The sequence below is a fragment of the Leuresthes tenuis genome, unplaced genomic scaffold, assembly GCF_036924035.1.
Source record: "Leuresthes tenuis unplaced genomic scaffold, fLeuTen1.0.hap1 SCAF_21, whole genome shotgun sequence".
NCBI classification, from domain to species: Eukaryota; Metazoa; Chordata; class Actinopteri; order Atheriniformes; family Atherinopsidae; genus Leuresthes; species Leuresthes tenuis.
In genome coordinates, this window is record NW_027325375.1 from 31,062,406 (window position 1) to 31,080,217 (window position 17,812).

General features: G+C 43.2%; 2 protein-coding genes across 9 annotated transcripts; both read right to left on the bottom strand.

The window, feature by feature from the left end:
• Window positions 1-715: 715 nt before the first annotated feature.
• On the bottom strand, window positions 716-12,699 carry nipal4 (NIPA like domain containing 4). 8 transcript variants are annotated; one of them, XR_011909367.1, is made up of 11 exons: window positions 12,480-12,699; window positions 10,245-10,346; window positions 8,431-8,568; window positions 7,880-7,936; window positions 6,708-6,798; window positions 6,474-6,634; window positions 5,808-5,975; window positions 5,484-5,563; window positions 5,050-5,262; window positions 3,837-4,962; window positions 716-3,711 (listed from the first exon to the last, which is right to left on the bottom strand). XR_011909367.1 is itself a non-coding variant. In XM_072375052.1 (10 exons), the coding sequence occupies exons 1-10, from the start codon at window positions 12,517-12,519 to the stop codon at window positions 4,783-4,785; spliced, it is 1,230 nt and encodes a 409-aa protein (XP_072231153.1). In that variant the 5' UTR covers window positions 12,520-12,699; the 3' UTR covers window positions 716-4,782. The 8 variants fall into 8 exon arrangements, 4 of the variants coding, with proteins under 4 accessions (XP_072231153.1, XP_072231155.1, XP_072231154.1 ...); XR_011909370.1 differs by having other exon boundaries at window positions 716-2,313; window positions 2,516-4,962; XR_011909369.1 differs by having other exon boundaries at window positions 716-2,430; window positions 2,499-4,962.
• Window positions 12,700-15,796: 3,097 nt separating this feature from the next.
• Window positions 15,797-17,278, bottom strand: ins (preproinsulin). Its single transcript, XM_072374815.1, has 3 exons — window positions 17,200-17,278; window positions 16,916-17,111; window positions 15,797-16,170 (listed from the first exon to the last, which is right to left on the bottom strand). The coding sequence occupies exons 2-3, from the start codon at window positions 17,097-17,099 to the stop codon at window positions 16,004-16,006; spliced, it is 351 nt and encodes a 116-aa protein (XP_072230916.1). The 5' UTR covers window positions 17,100-17,111; window positions 17,200-17,278; the 3' UTR covers window positions 15,797-16,003.
• Window positions 17,279-17,812: the final 534 nt, after the last annotated feature.

Below are 17,812 nucleotides of genomic sequence, written 5' to 3' on the forward strand. Positions count from 1 at the left end.
ATAGCGACTCTTTTATATTATCTTATTCAATTTTGCTGTATTTTATTGTTTTGTACTTATTCTTTTCTTTATTTATTATCTGCTGTAAAGCACTTTGGTACCGAAATGGATAAATAAATTACATTTACATTCCTCTGAGTCTGATTTCTACTTTATCAAACTTCCCGCCACACGGAGCAGAAATTCACCACTAAAGTTAAATCTAGAGAAAGTTTTGACACATTTATCAGATATTATTTAGGTTTTTAGGTGACTCACAGTCACTTCCTCGTATTGCTGCTGCATTTAATGGCTTCTGGAAACTCTGTTTTCAACCTAAATTGAGAAAAGATGAATGTCCTGTTCTGTAATGCAGCTTTTGTTCTTCTTGATCTCGTGTTCCCACGACGCAGCTCTCAGGGACCTTGAATGCAGCAAACAAGACAGTTTAAACTCTCCCCCCCGTGGATATTAACTCCCACAACACATCTGAATAAAAACCAGCCTCAGTTACAGGGAACAAACCAGTTAAACCTGCAGGTTTAACTCTGATGGAGCTTCTTTTAACCGTTAGACAGACTCTGAAACTGCATAAAAGTCTAAAAGCCACCAAATGATTTCTTGGCTTTTTGCCTTAAAACCACATCTTATGATCTTATACACTCACAGCAACAAAAGTATGACGACTTTCAGCGTTTTTTGTCTTTTAAATGGAGAAATGAACACAGTTACAGTGTAAAATCATTGAAATAATCAGTTTTTATTGAGAAGAAATAAAAAACCCATTGATCTGATTTAATGTTACCTGAAACAAAGTCAGAAGAAAACCTTTTTACATTTTATTCTCCAGTTGAAATGATTCAGAACATTTAACTTTTGCTTCTTTTGTTCCTCATGCACTGAAACATCCTCAGAAGGTGCGACACCGCGGTCATTGATCATCAATCAGCCTACGAACAACATTTACATCCATGCACATCACCGTGTCTGTTGGTTTTTTAGACAAATAAAAGTTAAAGCCTCCTAACGAGCTCTGATGGTGACAAATACTTTGTAAATTAGTTTAAAATCAGCTGCTCTTTACAGCAGTTGATTCAAACTGTTGTTTCTCTAAAGTCCTTCTAAAAAAACTTTAAAAACCAGCTAAGATGTGGCTTTTGGGACAATGACAAAGCGTTTAATCAGCATTCAGTCCTGCGTCACATGACTGGAGAAGATATTTATCAGCTCCAGCTCTGAACACCTGACTGGACACGCTAATTATGAGGGAGGGCGCTGCACCTGGGGCTGAACGGGTGGGCACAGCTCACTTCTTTACGCATATTTACCGACCATAACGACTCGCATGGAGGCTCTGACACTTCAGTGTTGACTCGTGGACAAAGAGAGACTTTTTACTGTCTGTAAGACAGCTTTTCTATAATCCCTGAAAAGCTTCAATTCATCCGAAACTGTGGCTCAACACAGCGTGCAGGATCGGTGATGCCATGCCGACATGCTGCTGTAGTTTACAGGTTTATTTCCCTGGAGGGTGCAGCAGGTACTGGAGCGGTTCTGAGTCCACTTAAGTTCTGAGAGCTCTGAAGGTAAACACTGTTACTGGCTTGTTTTTGGGGGATGGACCGCAAAAAAACATTGATAAACATGATTTAAACGTCAATAAATTTACAGCAAAAGTTGAAAGTTTAACGATTAAAATGGATTTTACTTTTTAAAAAGGTTTTAGAGGCTTGAATTTTTCCAGAAAACCTTTCCAGAACCGAACAGAAGGACTTCAGACGCAGCGACCGGCGGATAAAATGGAGCCTGAGAGCGTTTACAGCAGGATGAAAAACAGGAGCATCACTGACCCGTTATAAGCCCGTTATTTCCTGGGTTTTTCAGGCCTTCCTCTGAGATGTGGACACACAGACTCTGGATATGTCTTTTTACAACAAAAATGTAAAAATAATCACAGGCTAATCAATGATGAACAACATGGGAGCGTACACTGACTGATGATCAGAGCATCGTGTGTCATCAGTCTTCAATTCAGACTAACACACCATCAAAGATAGTAAAAACATGACCGTTCAAAGCAGAGCGAGGCCAAGATGTCTCACTCTGCTCTGATTTCCTGGCATCAAAAAGAAGAGCAAAACACACACCTATAACCCTGGTTTCCTTCAGTAAAAGCAGACTCACGTTAGTTTGACAGCAACAAAGTCTCCAGCAGTAACACAAACTTCCTTTAGAATCTAACAGCCACCACACTGACAGATTTAGCAGCTAAATATGTGAAATGTGTCAGAAATTAAATCAGAATCACCGTATTTTGCGCACTATAAGGCTCACCTGATTATAAAGCGCACCTGATTATAAGACGCACCCTCAATTATGGGGTCCATTTCTGTACTTAACCCATACATACGGCACACCTGAGTATAAGGCTCACCTGATTATAAGGCGCACCTGATTATAAGACGCTCCTGATTATAAGGCTCACCTGATTATAAGACGCTCCTGATTATAAGACGCACCTGATTATAAGGCTCACCTGATTATAAGGCGCACCCTTAATTATGGGGTCCATTTCTGTACTTAACCCATACATAAGAAGCACCTTACAAGGCGCACCTGATTATAAGGCTCACCTGATTATAAGGCTCACCTGATTATAAGACGCACCTGATTATAAGGTGTAGTATTACCTAATGTTCTCTGATTGGTTTATCGCTGCCGGCACACGTAGTGCATGTGACGCTGTGTCAGCGGGAAATGGTCCAACGGTCAAGGACAACATGGTTTTTACACTTATAAACTTAAAAACTGAACATCTCAGACTGAAGAACAGACTCACTGGGACATGGGCAGAAGCGTTAATGATGACACGATTCAATCACTAAGTACAGCTCAACACAATCTTAGCCCCATTCAGAGTGATTGGCTGGGATCCGCCTGGATTCACACCGAGCGCAAAGCGAGCAACGGAAGTGTCCAGTTACTATTTATTTCCAATGTACGAGAGCAAAGAGGCGCGGCAAAAGTGAACGTGGCGGTAAGCGGCGAGAAGGGAGAGCGGTGCGGAGGGGGATTAATGCCCCGATGAAAGCTCGGCGCGCCCCGCGGCAACTTCAAAATGGCGGTATCCTGACAGATTTTGGTGCACACATGAAGCGCACCGGATTGTATGGAACACGGCCGTTTTTTGTGGAAATTTAAGGCTTTCAGGTGCGCCTTATAGTGCGGAAAATACGATAGTTTGTACAATCTTGAAATGTTATTTATTTGAAGTCAGATTTTTCAGTCCCTGAATGTGTTTTTTCTTTGTTAAGCTGCTGAACTCTGACCTTTGAACCATTCAGGCAGAAAAAGGCCCCTAACTCCAGGGATGAACCAGTGTTGTGTCTATAACAGACAACTGCTAGAACGAAGGAAGACACCAGTTTTTAAACTACAGCTCGCGTGAATCATCTGAAGTCAGCTGAGTTTGTTTCCCAGAAGTCATTTCTGAAGACACGCCTAAGTTTGAAAACACCTCCTTAAATACAAATACGCCGAGCTGTTGACACGGCGACTCATTTCTGTCTCGGTTACACGTCACGTCGCTCCTCAGCATGAAGCAGGTGACACAGCGGCTGAAGTGTTGTGATTTCAAACGTTTAAACAGATAAGATGTGTTGGGTGAAGCCGACCAGGTCAGAAACTACAGAGGCCAGGACCTTTCAAGGGGTTTCAAGGAGTTTCAAGGACCTTTCAAGGGGTTTCAAGGACCTTTCAAGGAGTTTCAAGGACCTTTCAAGGGGTTTCAATGACCTTTCAAGGGGTTTCAAGGGGTTTCGAGGACCTTTCAAGGGGTTTCAAGGGGTTTCGAGGACCTTTCAAGGGGTTTCAAGGGGTTTCAATGACCTTTCAAGGGGTTTCAAGGGGCTTTAAGGGGTTTCAAGGGAAATACAAGGCGGCGATCTGAAACTGTGTCTTTGTTCCAGGTGATGATCAACAACAGGCCGACAGCAAGAGATGCCAAGATAGCATCTGGGACTGTTTGGTTGGGTGGACAAACCTTTAATGGGGGGCTTTCCAGATGGATGGACCCATAACACCAAAGATCTGTTGAATGGGGGGGTCCAGGTGGATGGACCTTTAATGGGGGGGGGGGGGGGTTCCAGGTGGATGGACCTTTAATGGGGGGGGGGTTCCAGGTGGATAGATTCATAACACCAAAGATCTGTTTAATGGGGGGTGGGGGGGTCCAGGGTCTGTTTATTTAGACATGTGGAGGCATTTTTAATTCCAAAGTGATTCCATAATTTTCTCCCAAAAATAAACAAATAATTACTGCAATTTTATCCATTTTTTTCCTTTTGTTTCACAAAGTTTCTGCTGTTAATTTGAGTCTAAAACCAACTGAATGAACATCCTCTAAGAGCAGCGACTCCATGATATGTTTGAGCAGGGGCTGGAGCTTGATTTCAGGTCTTCATCAGGTCAGAGTTTGGCTAACTTTACTTCTGGTGACCATCACTGGGCCAGAAAACAGCCAGAAAACAGCCAGAAAACAGCCAGAAGCATCACAGTCAGCCTGAAGCGCCCCGATTCAGCTGAGCTTGGACCTATTTGTTGTTTTTTTACTGCTCGATATGGGTTGGTGCAGCACAAACTTCATAAAATGTGAAATGATGAGGACGAGTTGTGCTTAGCACGGTTCATTCAGTCAGCGGGAAATCTGACGGACCAACAGATCAAACTGAAAAGCGTCAAACTCGAGGCCAAATCTTAAGAAAGTGCTTGAGCTGAGAGTCCAGACACACCTCCTCCTCTCCTTCAGCTGATGATGAAGACCCTCGGACCCTCCTCCCTCATAGGAGGCAGACTCTCTATCACCATGTTGTCCATCAGTCCAAATTTATCCTCCTTTTTATTCCTTCTTGTCGACGCCTCCTCTGTAAGCCCCTCCCTCTCCACCGGCTGAGAGAGCTGATTGGTCAGCTGCCTCAACGTAATCTGGATTCAGGGGCAGAGAGTTAGTTTTCTGTCATTTTCATGAGCGAAGACCGAGAAAAGCTGCGGAAATGTCTTAGGAGCACCCACCTGCAGGTCTCTGAACAGGTGAAGCATGGCCACGCCCACCACGATGACCAGAAAGGCGCCGAGCGCCGTGACGACGTCCACGGCCGTCATGCTCCTCCACTCCTGGAAGAGGATGATGGAGGTGGACAGAACCACGGAGGTGAAGAGGACGTAGTAGATGGGATACACCAGCAGGGTGTTAAAGGTGTCCAAGGACTTGTTCAGGTAGTTCACCTGCACACACACGTGCACACGCACACGTGCACACACACACACACACAACTCTGAGTTGGACGTCTGCCTTTGTTTTCATCTCCTACCATTTTCCATCTCTCCCTGGTCTCTGTGCATGTTGATTTCAAGGTTTTTAACAGATTTTTAACGACTCTGAAACTCTAAATCTTCGTATCTGTGAGTTTGAGTGAAAACCGGATGATGGCAGCATGAGAACTCACCTGAGTTACAATGGAGACGATGAGAGTGATGAGCAGGATCCAGGTGAGAGGATTAGAAAGCACCGACAGATCGTAAACCACTGACCAGACGGGAAAAAACAGAGTTAAATGTCAGCAGGTGACCTGCAGAGTCTGGTGTTTATCACCGTCTTCTTCAGCGCTGCAGCCAGATTTTAGTGTTTATGACTATAAATAGGACGAGCCGCACATGCAACTTTACGGCTAAACGTACCGGCTGGAAACGTTTCAAACAGGTTCGCTCTTTTTTGTTTTTCTTATTGATGACACGTATAAAACCAGGTGACCACGTGGGCGGTGACTCACCGGAGGTGATGGCGATGGCGAGGCCCTTGACGGACGACACGGTGAAGGCTCCGAGCAGCGAGCAGATGCTGATGTAGATCAGGATGTTGGACTGACCGAACCGGGGGCAGAAATAAAGCACGAGCACCAGGCACAGCACCAACACCAGCGCCACGTACACCAGAAAACCTAACGTGCACACGCACGTGCACGGGTAAACTTAAAGCTACAGTACAAACTCAGTTTTCACAAACTGTCCATAAATAACGGGTCAACATTCAGATAAAGTTGCTTTTTTGGAGTTAGACGGGATTATTGTGCGTTATCATTACATTTTAATATTGATCAGCTAGCATGATCAGAACATACGGCTCAGGTTAGCATTTAAGGACTAAACTTATTTCAGAAACACAAAATACATTCAAATAAAACTAAACTACAAATAGAAAAACTCAGGAAATACATAAAAATACAATTTATTACGCCACAGTTTATTTATCTCTGCAGCGATCTGACACTTTCGGCAGTTTCGGGTAAATATATATATATATATAATATATAATATATATATATATATTTATATATAAAATAAAATAAATAAAAAAATATATATATTATTATGTATTATAATATATATTTTATGTTTTCTTATGTTATCTTATTGGCTGTTGGTGTGAAAAAGCTCACCGGGCTCCAGCAGCTTATTGGTCATATCCTGGAGTGATGTCACTTCCTGTTCCTGTGGGGCATGAATGACCAATAAAACGCTCCCCAGCACAGACAGCAGACAGCCGAGCTTCCCCACCACGTTCAACACCTCCCCCAACAGGTAGGAGGACAGAACTGCGCTGAAACGCACACACAAAGCTTTAAGCTTTTATCAGATCAAACACTTGTTGTTATTCTGAAACTTTCAGGTACCTGATGAGGACGCTCAGGGCGCCCAGCGGAGTCACCAGCGTGGCCGGAGCGAACATGTAGGCGGCGAAGTTACAGACCTCTCCGGCTCCCACTGCAGAGACAGAGCGTTACACTGAGATCACTGAGGAAGTAAGTGATCAATTAGTTTATTTAACCCAAAAGTTAACAAGTTTCAAGACGTCAGAATCAGGTCAAACTACAGAAATCAGAGAAGAAGTGAACAGGGAGGGAGAAAAGTGAGTGAAAAACTAAGTGAACCCCTGATCCAGCAGCTTCAGCAGCAGTGAGTGTAAAACTAAGTGAACCCCTGATCCAGCACCTTCAGCAGCAGTGAGTGTAAAACTAAGTGAACCCCTGATCCAGCAGCTTCAGCAGCAGTGTGTGTAAAACTAAGTGAACCCTGATCCAGCAGCTTCAGCAGCAGTGAGTGTAAAACTAAGTGAACCCTGATCCAGCAGCTTCCGCAGCAGTGAGTGTGAAACTAAGTGAACCCCTGATCCAGCAGCAGTGAGTGATAAACTAAGTGAACCCCTGATCCAGCAGCTTCAGCAGCAGTGAGTGTAAAACTAAGTGAACCCTGATCCAGCAGCTTCCGCAGCAGTGAGTGTAAAACTAAGTGAACCCCTGATCCAGCAGCAGTGAGTGATAAACTAAGTGAACCCCTGATCCAGCAGCTTCAGCAGCAGTGAGTGTAAAACTAAGTGAACCCCTGATCCAGCAGCTTCAGCAGCAGTGAGTGTAAAACTAAGTGAACCCCTGATCCAGCAGCTTCAGCAGCAGTGTGTGTAAAACTAAGTGAACCCTGATCCAGCAGCTTCAGCAGCAGTGAGTGTAAAACTAAGTGAACCCCTGATCCAGCAGCATCGTGTTAACACACACCTGAAAACTGACAGAACTTCTGCTTTTATAGAGCTGCTCACACTGACTGAGGATCAGTTAATCAGAGCATTGATCAGCAGCTCCTGCTACTTACTGTGGAAGCAGTGAGGGTTCACTTAGTTTTTCACACACTGCTGACCAGAGCAGATCAGGCTAAAAACATGCAACATGAGGCTGTTTAACGAGCTTCAGGGTCCACTTTGTTAGAAAACTTTGATGATGTGAAAGTTCTTCTCTCCTTCTGGAGGTTTTTCTCCATCTTAAAGCGTTCTGAGTCTCTCAGAAACTCTTACTGGTCAACAGGCCTCCCCACCACAGCCAGTCCTTCAGGTATCCGTGGCCTCCGTCTCCTGCAAGAGCAGAAGCAGACGCATCAGGAAAAAGCTTCACGGCTCAGCCTTTCAAACCATCTCTCATCAATCTGTTCGAGTCTTTTCACAACTCAGATCCATCTGTTGGTTATTTTTAGATCATCTACCATTTGATTTGGTTCATTTAAATAAAAGCACCCTGTACACGAAGCTCTTTTTACTTTATAAGTTGGACATTTATAAATGTTTCAGAACAATAAACCAAGATAAAGAGTTGGACTTCGGCTCCTCTTCCTGCCAGAACCATGAAGATGGAAACTGAATCACATGCTTACAAATCCTGAAGTTGTTTTTCCAATATTTAAAGGTTATTGATTAAAAAACAGCTGGTTTTCTGCCTGGAAACAAGCGACTGAACCAAAATAAAAAGAGATTTTCCTTCCTTCTAATACATCTAAACAAGAAGTTAGTGTAAAGAGAGTTTCTCACTCCAATGTGAATCAGTTTTAAGAGAAACGCCCGGCTCTGCTCACCTGCTCTGGTGTTCCCGTTGTTGGCCAATCGGAGGAGGGCCTTCTTCTTGAGGATGACGCTCCCACCAATCAGGAAGGCCGACAGCAGCGCCAGGGTCAAGCCGAGCCACATGTTGTAGCTACTGTTCGTCTGCACACCTGGAGACAAACATCAGCCCTGAGTGTGTGCTCCTGAGTCGGTCGCCATGGTAACGACCAATCAGACTGCGCTAACTCCAGCCGTTTCTGTGGATGTGGAATAACTCCACGGGTTTACAGAATCTGATTCCTTCATTAAAACGGTTTCCTTTCCCATTGAAATGGGGAACTGTTGAAGGTCACCTGCTCGTTTGGATCCATTGTGCTGGTGGAGGAAGTCGGATCTGCAGATCTTTGGGTTCACATTGTGTGCTAATGAGGCTCAGCTCACATGCTGCGGTTAAGGAACCAGAAGCTGCTTTATTCCTCTGAATCAGAGCAGCAGCAGAGACACTCTGAGCTTTAACCCTCAAAAGTGCTTTTATGAAGACTTAAACACGTGTTTATATGTTTTCTAATCGGCTCGAGGACATTTTAGACCCCAGACAGAGAATAAAATGCATTAAGTTAGAGGCTGTTAACTTCCTGTGGAGTAAAAGTCTGTTTGTTTCATCCTGAAGCAGCCAAAGGAGACGCTGACCTTCAACAACGAGCTGCAGAACCAAACAGGCAATAAAAAGGACCACAAATAACATCAAACCAATTCAAAGACAAAATAACCCCCCAAAGTACAACTGATGCAACTCTTAAAGTGACCCTGGAGAAGTTCATCACCTGCTGGAAGCTGAGTTTCAGGAACTCAGCAACAGAAGAACCAGAAGCATTAAGTTAACTTCCTGTAAATATAATCAACCGATACAGAGAAGTGCTGTCAGTTCCCCTCCAGTTTATGTATTTGGCTTTTATCCAAAGGGGGGGGGGGGATCTTTCATGCAGGGGTTTGTACCCAGATCTCCTGCATGAAAGGTGGCGTTATCTCTGACCATGTCACACAAAGTTCATCACCTCAGAAATACGATTAGATGCAAACTGAGATCCGGTTCCAGCAGAATCTGTTGAGTTTAACGGTTTTATTTCCTCTGTGAGGTGAGTTTTACATCACCGGATTCATCTCTTTTCTTCAGATAAGTCAGACATGTCTATTAATCTCTGACTTTTATTCCTATTGAACTGATGGAGGCTCCTCCTCCTTTCTTCCCTGGAGCCTAAGGTGGGTGGAGCTTAATTTCAGGTGCCTTCGTCCTGCTGGCACCGACCTTAAGGTCGATCAATGGATCCGGAAACATAGAACCAGTCATGATGCAATGTGCACGCGCTTAGCGTTTAATAAATGCTAAAAAAAACATCGGACATTAAGCAGTGGAGGCAGCGCGTTAACCCCGCCTTCAGAGTCCAAAGCTCCTGGTGTTGTGATTAAAGCTTTAAAAAATGATTTTACTTGAATGATGAGCAGTTTTACCAACAGCAGAGGAGTAAATTCAGGCCATGAAGCACCTGATTTAAACTGTACGAAACCGTTTCTAAAGCCTTTGACTCCGGCGACACGAGGACCTTAAAACATGAGCGTGCGCGCGATGTTTCGTGCGAGAGGAAGCAGGAATCTGTGGATCACGTAAAAAGAAGAGGAAACGTGTTGGAGGCAGATGAGCAGCACTGAGCATGCGCACACCCGAGCAGCTCAGGTGACACCGGGTGATGGAAATAAAAGTTTCCAGCAGTGACCGTGAGACAGAGCTGAGAAAAGTCATGTTTACACAAAGCATCGACACGGGTTCAGAAGGCGCGTGCGTGCGTACCTGTGTCCAGGCTGTTGTTCAGGTGCGCGTTCATCAGAGTTGGATCGGTGGTGACCCAGCACGTGGCGGCCTGAGAGCCGCACCACAGCCTCAGAACCGAGCCTGAAGACACAAAAACCCGCTTTCAGCCACAAATTCAGTCTTAAACAACAAATCAGTTTTATTTCACGTGGCACTGCGCGCGGGGAGGAAAACGCTCGCGTTTCACGAGCTTAAAACTAAATATTCTCACTCATCTCTTCTCTTTCACACCGAGGATGAACAGATCCGGATGATCTGCCTCAGAAGAGTTCACCTGGATACCTGAGGGGAGGTAGTTAGGGATGGCAGGTGAGCCGGAAACATCCCATAGTTCTGCTGCTATAGGCCCAGCCTGCTGGGGGACCTCATCTGTCACACCTTTCCTCCCTTTGCTCTCTTTTTCCTCCTGTTTAATTTCTCAAATGATTTTATGTCCATGTGACATTATTGTGGTTATTAACTTGTGTTTCCCTGTTCCAGCAGGTATCCTTTGAATGGTGTTATGGTGTTTTTCCTCCTCTTTTCCCTCTTTTCTGTCTTCTCAAACCCCAGCTGGTCGAGGCGGATGGACACCCTTCCTGGTTCTGGTTCTGGTTCTGCCAGAGGTTTCTTCCTTAGCTAGGATATTATTTTTGAATTGGCTCCATATGAATTAATTGGATTATGATTACAATGAATTGAATTCCAATTGGCTTGAATTGGACTTTATTACTTAAGTGCCTTGAGATGATAATTGTTGTAATTTGGCGCTTTATAAATAAAGTTTAATTGAATTGAATGCAGGTTTCCTCGCATGCAGTAATGTGGATAATAAAGAATGAATTATAATAAATAAAATACCTACGAACAGCCGAGAATCTGAGCTTTGACATTTCCTCCAGACTCTCTGCTGCCTCTGACCTCCGGATCAATATTTGCTGAGAGACTGTTTCAGGATTATTATGGTGCAACATGAGCAGAGGAGGCCTGTGGAGCAGCTAATATTTACACTGCAAACAGGGAGCTGTGCACGGCTGAAAGCTGCAAACAGGGAGCTGTGCACGGCTGAAAGCTGCAAACAGGGAGCTGTGCACGACTGAAAGCTGCAAACAGGGAGCCGTGCACGGCTGAAAGCTGCAAACAGGGAGCTGTGCACGGCTGAAAGCTGCAAACAGGGAGCCGTTCAAACACCTGGAAAAACCCTAAAGGTCAAACATCCTGCTAAAGAAGAAAGTTTCTAACACATTAACTGGTATTTATTCAGCTCATCATACATGAGGCTTTGACTCGTTACAGAAGTGTAACACAGAGGGGATAAAACGTCTGTTAAATTCACGCTGATCTGCACAAACATCAGTTTGGAGGCAGGTCAGCTGGCTTTTATCCCGCTTCTCTGAGGGATCAGTTATCCGCCTCCATGAAGAGTCGACCAACAGGTTTTACTGCTCAGAACCGCCTCCGGTTCCCTGAACGAGCTGCAGTTCAGCCCTTAAACATTGAGTTTTCTGCAGCTGGAGGAAGGATTCAGAGGCTTTACTGAAGCAACAACAGGTTCTGCAGTGTTTCCCCCACACACCGGTCCATTTAAACCCATCTGAGCCCAGGCTGACCTCTTTAAAAGTGGTGAAAAAGAAGAAAAAGCAGCTAAAGTCCCATAAAGCAACGCCATCATGACGCCAGCTCTTTAACCTTTAACCGCATCTTCTGCACACATTCAGCTCGTTAGAGTCTCACTTTGAGTAAATAACATGCACAAAGAAGACTTTTCTCAGATTATCAGGGACACTGTTAAATGTTTGGAAGCCTCGCCCTTTATTTTTTATTGGTGATTTAATGCGTCATAGCGTTGAACCACATGTGGCACATCTGTGCTTCCGGAGGATTTCAGACACTTTATCTAAAGAGGGCCTTTTATTGGGAAAATTACAGCGATTAAAGGCTGAAAATCTCCTTTTATATTGTTAAAATGACTGAACCGAGCCGTAACTTCCCGTTGGGTTAAAGCCACAGACCTGGAAATGACCGTGACGTTATTTATCAGAGAAATAAGATTAAAGCTCCTTTTTGAGCCCGTTTCAGACAAAGTTTGCTCCATCAATCCTGAACTTAATCAATAATGATAATGACATGTAGCAGAAAACGATTAGAAAAGGACAGTAAATCCATCTGAACGTGGAGAAAGGAGCTGGATTAGTTTCCACCTGACAGGTAACAGGCCGAGGAATAAAGACTCACCGTTCGTGCACGTCTCGTTGTGCAGGTGAACATCTCGCATCTTGCTTTGTTGAGGGAGCAGATCCACGAACGGGAAGTCCGTCTCTCTCCTTCTGCCCCCGAAAGCAGATCATTCAATCACTAAAGATCCACTGGATCCACGTCCAAGGAGCGATTTGCGCTTCAGATCCGGTTCGGCTCCGGTTCGGCTCATTCCGTGTGCGTTCGGCGGCTCTGAAGCGGCTGCAGACGGACTAGAGTCCCAGTCCAGCACCGGAGCAGGTAAACAACAGGCCCCGCCCCCATGCTGCTCCCTGGCCCCGCCCCCACGCAGCTCCCTGCGGGCAGAGCCCGTCACACCAGGGCCGCAGCGAGCTCCACAGGGCCCCGGGGCAGCAACGAGCTGCAGGCCCCCTTTGTGATCTGCTGTTAATGAGCTTATTTACACAAACATTCACTGTTGGCGGTTTCTGAACAAGTATTCCATGTTCTTATAAACAAACCCCACCTCCAGAAAAGATGGATGTTTTCTGAAATCCTACAGAAACGTTAGTCTTATCGAACAAATGCAAAGAAATCATTTTCACTGACCGGTTTGTGCCAAACTCCATCAGAGAATCATCAATAAGTTCAGGAAATATTCCTCAGAGTCAGACTGTAAAGAACTTTGGTCTTTCAGCATCTACAGAGCAGAATATTGGGAACAGATTCAGGGAGTCTGGGGAAATCTCAGTGTGGAAAGGCCAAGGACAGAAAGCCCTGTTGGATGTGTTTAAAAATAAAAAGTTATTCAGTGAAAACACTTTTTGGACTTATGTCTGTTCCATAAAGGTTCAAATGAATTCAGCTCAGAAGAAAAGAGGTTGGTCTCCTCTGTTTGTTAAGAACCATAAAGACTTAACTGGAAAAACAATGAGGACACATGATGTGATCAGAACCTTTCATCAGGGCAGAAGAAAACTAAACGTGAAAAAGTGTTCGAAGAAACACTTTCCTTGGATTTCAGGGATTAAAATCCAAGGAAAATCTCTCACACACACCTTGAATTCACTTCAATTAATTCAATTCAGTTCAATTAAATTCAATTCAGTTCAATTCAATTCAATACAGTTCAGTTCAGTTCAATTACATAAAATAAAATAAAATAAAATAAAATAAAATAAAATAAAATAAAATAAAATAAAATAAAATGAAATAAAATAAAATAAAATATTTAATACATATAATAATAATATATATAATATATAAAATATATTAAATATTTAAATAAAATAATAATTTATAAAAATAAATTAAATTAAATTAAATTAAATTAAATTAAATTAAATTAAATTAAATTAAATTAAATTAAATTAAATTAAATTAAATTCAGTTCAGTTCAGTTCAGTTCAGTTCAGTTCAGTTAAATTAAATTAAATGAATGAGTTGAGTGACTCTATAGCTCCACCTGGTGGGCACCGCGGGGAGGGTGGAGCCAGAGAAAGGCCAGAGGGGCTCCTGTACTCTACCTGAAACCCTGCGGTTACTTTGATTATTGGTTATTTTTAGGTGAAAGGTCAATAAATGGTCAGAGGGACCAACTGGATAAAATGTCCCGTCTGTTAATCTCTCAAAGTCAAACCTTACTTTAACTTTAACTCAGCCACCGACTGGAAACAAGAGAGTTTTTGGAATTGCTGGAACAAGTGGGTTTCATCAGTAATTATTCTGATGCTGATGTTCTATAACTTGTTAAATAAGAAAGCAGAAGTTCAGCCTTTGGTAAATTTTTCAGGCCTGCAGTATATGTTTAAAATCATATTTTTTAATTTCTAAAGGCCAGTAAAGTGTTTTCTGTACTAAAGGACATCCCAAAGCTCTTCTTTCACCAAAACATGTTCAAACATGGATATAAATCCAGAATCTGAGGCAGAAACAGAGTTTTTATCAGTTCTCAGCAGCTTTAAAGTGAATCTCTGGTCTGAGCTCCTTTATTCTCCAACACAGCCTGAACCCTCTGAGACAAGCTTTCTGTCATTTCTTTAAGGAGTCTTCAGGAATAGTTCTCCAGGCTTCTTGAAGGACATCCCAAAGCTCTTCTTTGGATGTGGGCTGCCTTTTGTTCCGTTCTCTGTCAGATGATCCCACACTGCTTCAATAATGTTGAGGTCCGGGCTCTGGGGAGGATTCATCCCTCCATAAGACCTGTTGCCACTGATTTTCAGTCCACTTCTTGTGTCATTTGGCACAGCTCAGCCTTTTCTCCCTGTTTCCCTTCCTTAAGAACGGCTTCTTGACAGCCACCCTTCCATGGAGACCATTTCTGATGAGGCTTGGGCCAACAGTAGATGGATCAGCTGAAGGTCCAGATGCATCTCTCAGGTCCTGTCAGGTCACAGCTGGATTTTTTCCTCTTTCTTAAGGACATCACTTTCAGATCCTGTTCATCTGCTGGAGATAGTTTTTTAGGCCTGACACTTCTTCTTTTGTCCTCCACTTGTCCAGTTTCCTCAAATGTTTTAAGGACACACTGCACACCATGCTGAGATATGCCAAGTTTTCAGCTAATAGCTCTTTGGGAATCACCTTGTTGCTGCAGAAATCCTATTTTCTGTCTGTCAAACTGTGTTTTCTTTGCTGTTTTTCATAGATGCAGCTAAAGAAATGGGAACAAATGATGTGTCTTTGTGACAGGCTGCTGGTAACAAAGTGCCTAAAGATCCAGTTTAAAATGGCTTCTTTGCTAAGTTGTCTGTTCTGTGTCGACACAACACTGGTTCATCCCTTGAGTTAGGAGCCTTTTTTCTGCCTGAATGGGTCAAAGGTCAGAGTTCAGTGCTTGGAAGGAAATATACAGAAATGTGGGGTGAATCAGGAGTTTTGTACAGTACTATATGTCCTTGATGTGATTAGAGCAGATTTTGTTTTTAGTATCAGTTGAAACTAAATGCTTCAGCTGTTAAAAAATGCAGATGAGAATAACTTCAGTGTTTCCTTCTTTCCTTCAGTACAAAAACTCAAATCTGATGTACTGACACTACAAGGAAACACTGGATGGTTGGTTAATGATGGTTAATTCAGATTTTTAGATGTGGCAGAGAAAGAGGAGCAGACTAAGGACAAAGGTCTAATTTTCTCTTTTACCAGTTGGTCAACAGCAGCTTTCAGGCCGTATCAGTAATTGGGTTAAATTGGGTTTTTATGGGGAAGTTCATGGAACATGTTGCACATTTTATAAATGTAGCCAATAAGAAATGTGATCTGGGAGCCTGTTCATGAATATCTTAACACACCCTCACTCTGAATCATTTAGACTATCACAGGAATCATCACACCTACAAACACAAAACTATAATGTCTTTAAATTCACAAAACTTTATTTTGTAGGAAAAACTTCATCCATCTCTCAGCACTTCATTGACTGCAGTTGTTTTTTTAGGGAGAGTTCGGCACTGCTGTTCTTCAGATGCGAGGGTGGAGGTGGGCTCTGGGTTCAGGCTACGTTAGCCAAGAGGCTAAGCTGCGCTAAGCTATGCTTGGCTGAACAAAACCCGGCTGAGCACTGCTCAGTTGCAGTAGTTCTGCAGGTCAAAGATGTTGCAGGGCTTGTGGCAGCACTGCTCCACAATCCCTCGCTTCACCATCATCTCCATCTGGTCCTTGAAGGCAAACTCGGCCAACTCGTTTTCACCTCCCCGACCAGCAGCTGCGCCCACTTTTGGAGGGAGGAAACCTGATGGAGCGAACAGACGGGTGAATGTTCAGAGAGGATGTCTTTGTCCTGAAGTAAAGGAAAGAACGTCTGCCCATATCAAGTGAAAATGTTTCACAACTTTCCGAGTTTAGTAGGATAAAATGCGTTTTAAATACACAAATAAAGTGCTGTGAAGTGAATCAATGGACAATGAACACAAACAAATGCAAAGTAATGATAAAAGATGACAAGGCACAAAAATGCTAAACAGTAAATACTAAATAAAACATGAAAGAGATAAAAAAAAACACTAAAGACACAAATAACGTAAAGTTAGCATTTAGATTAGCAAAAATAACACAAAAGTTAGCATTTAGATTAGCAAAAATAACACAAAAGTTAGCATTTAGATTAGCAAAAATAACACAAAAGTTAGCATTTAAATTAGCAAAAATAACAGAAAAGTTAGCATTTAGATTAGCAAAAATAACACAAAAGTTAGCATTTAGATTAGCAAAAATAACACAAAAGTTAGCATTTAAATTAGCAAAAATAACAGAAAAGTTAGCATTTAGATTTGCAAAAATAGAAATAGACACAGAAGTCTCCTCTGAAATGTTCTTATTACTCACTTGTTTTTACTCTTGTAAAATCTGTACTAATTTATTTTTAGCATCTCATACATTCGATGAAAAAGAAAACATTTTCCCCAACAGACCAAAATCAGCTAAATGTGGAAGAACAAGTGACGGCATCCAGAGTTTCCATTCAAAATGTCTCTCACCCAGCAGAGGGTCGACGTCTCTCTTTGGGTTGTAGAAGAAGCCATTGTTGCCACAGACCAGGTAGAGGGCGTCGACCAGGTGAGAGCCGCAGAGGTGCTGCGGGGGGGCGACGGCCTGGGTCCCCGACCACGATACAACCAATAAGACCAGCAGGGAGAAGGACTGAAGCCACAGCGCCGCCATGTTGAATGAGAGCTGAACACAGAGGTTTTTATCGTTAGAATCCAACCAATAGAGTTGGAGGAGGATGAGCAGGTAGAGGAAGAGGAAGATGGCTGCTTACCTGGAGAGTTGGAGGTGACTCTGATGAAGAAGAGGAGCAGGGATAGCTGGTTGGTGTGAGGCAGAAGGACGGGGCTTACCTCCTTTTATACCCACCGGCACCCCCCTCCCCTCTGCTCTCTGTGGGCCTGTTTCTGCTACATTATGGGGACATCTGTCTGAACATGCATTACGGGACCCAACAACCTTCTGGGGACAACAACCCATTAGATATGACCATTAAGTCTTGGTTTAGGTGAGCCCAAATCAGTCCTCAGAGCAGATGGAAACCGTACTGTGTGTGTTCATAGTAATGAGTCAGCAAATGGTAAGTGACACATCGCTTTTCTGATTGACTGCTTCCAGCACTTAGGACAGCAAACAGGAGCTAATGAGCCAGGATGATCTGATCACCTCATACTGACAAATATTGACCAGCTCTCAACCTCCTGCTCCTTCTGCTGAGCTCAGTACTTTAAGGAAACCTCATGTGATCCACGCCTAATTTACATTTATGATAAGCTTTCCTTACAGTCAGGAAATCAGATAAACAAGGAACAGATCATTTTAGGTCATTGTATTGGAGATGAAAACTAATTTCAGCATGTCTGATGGCTGTATGATGGCTGCACATC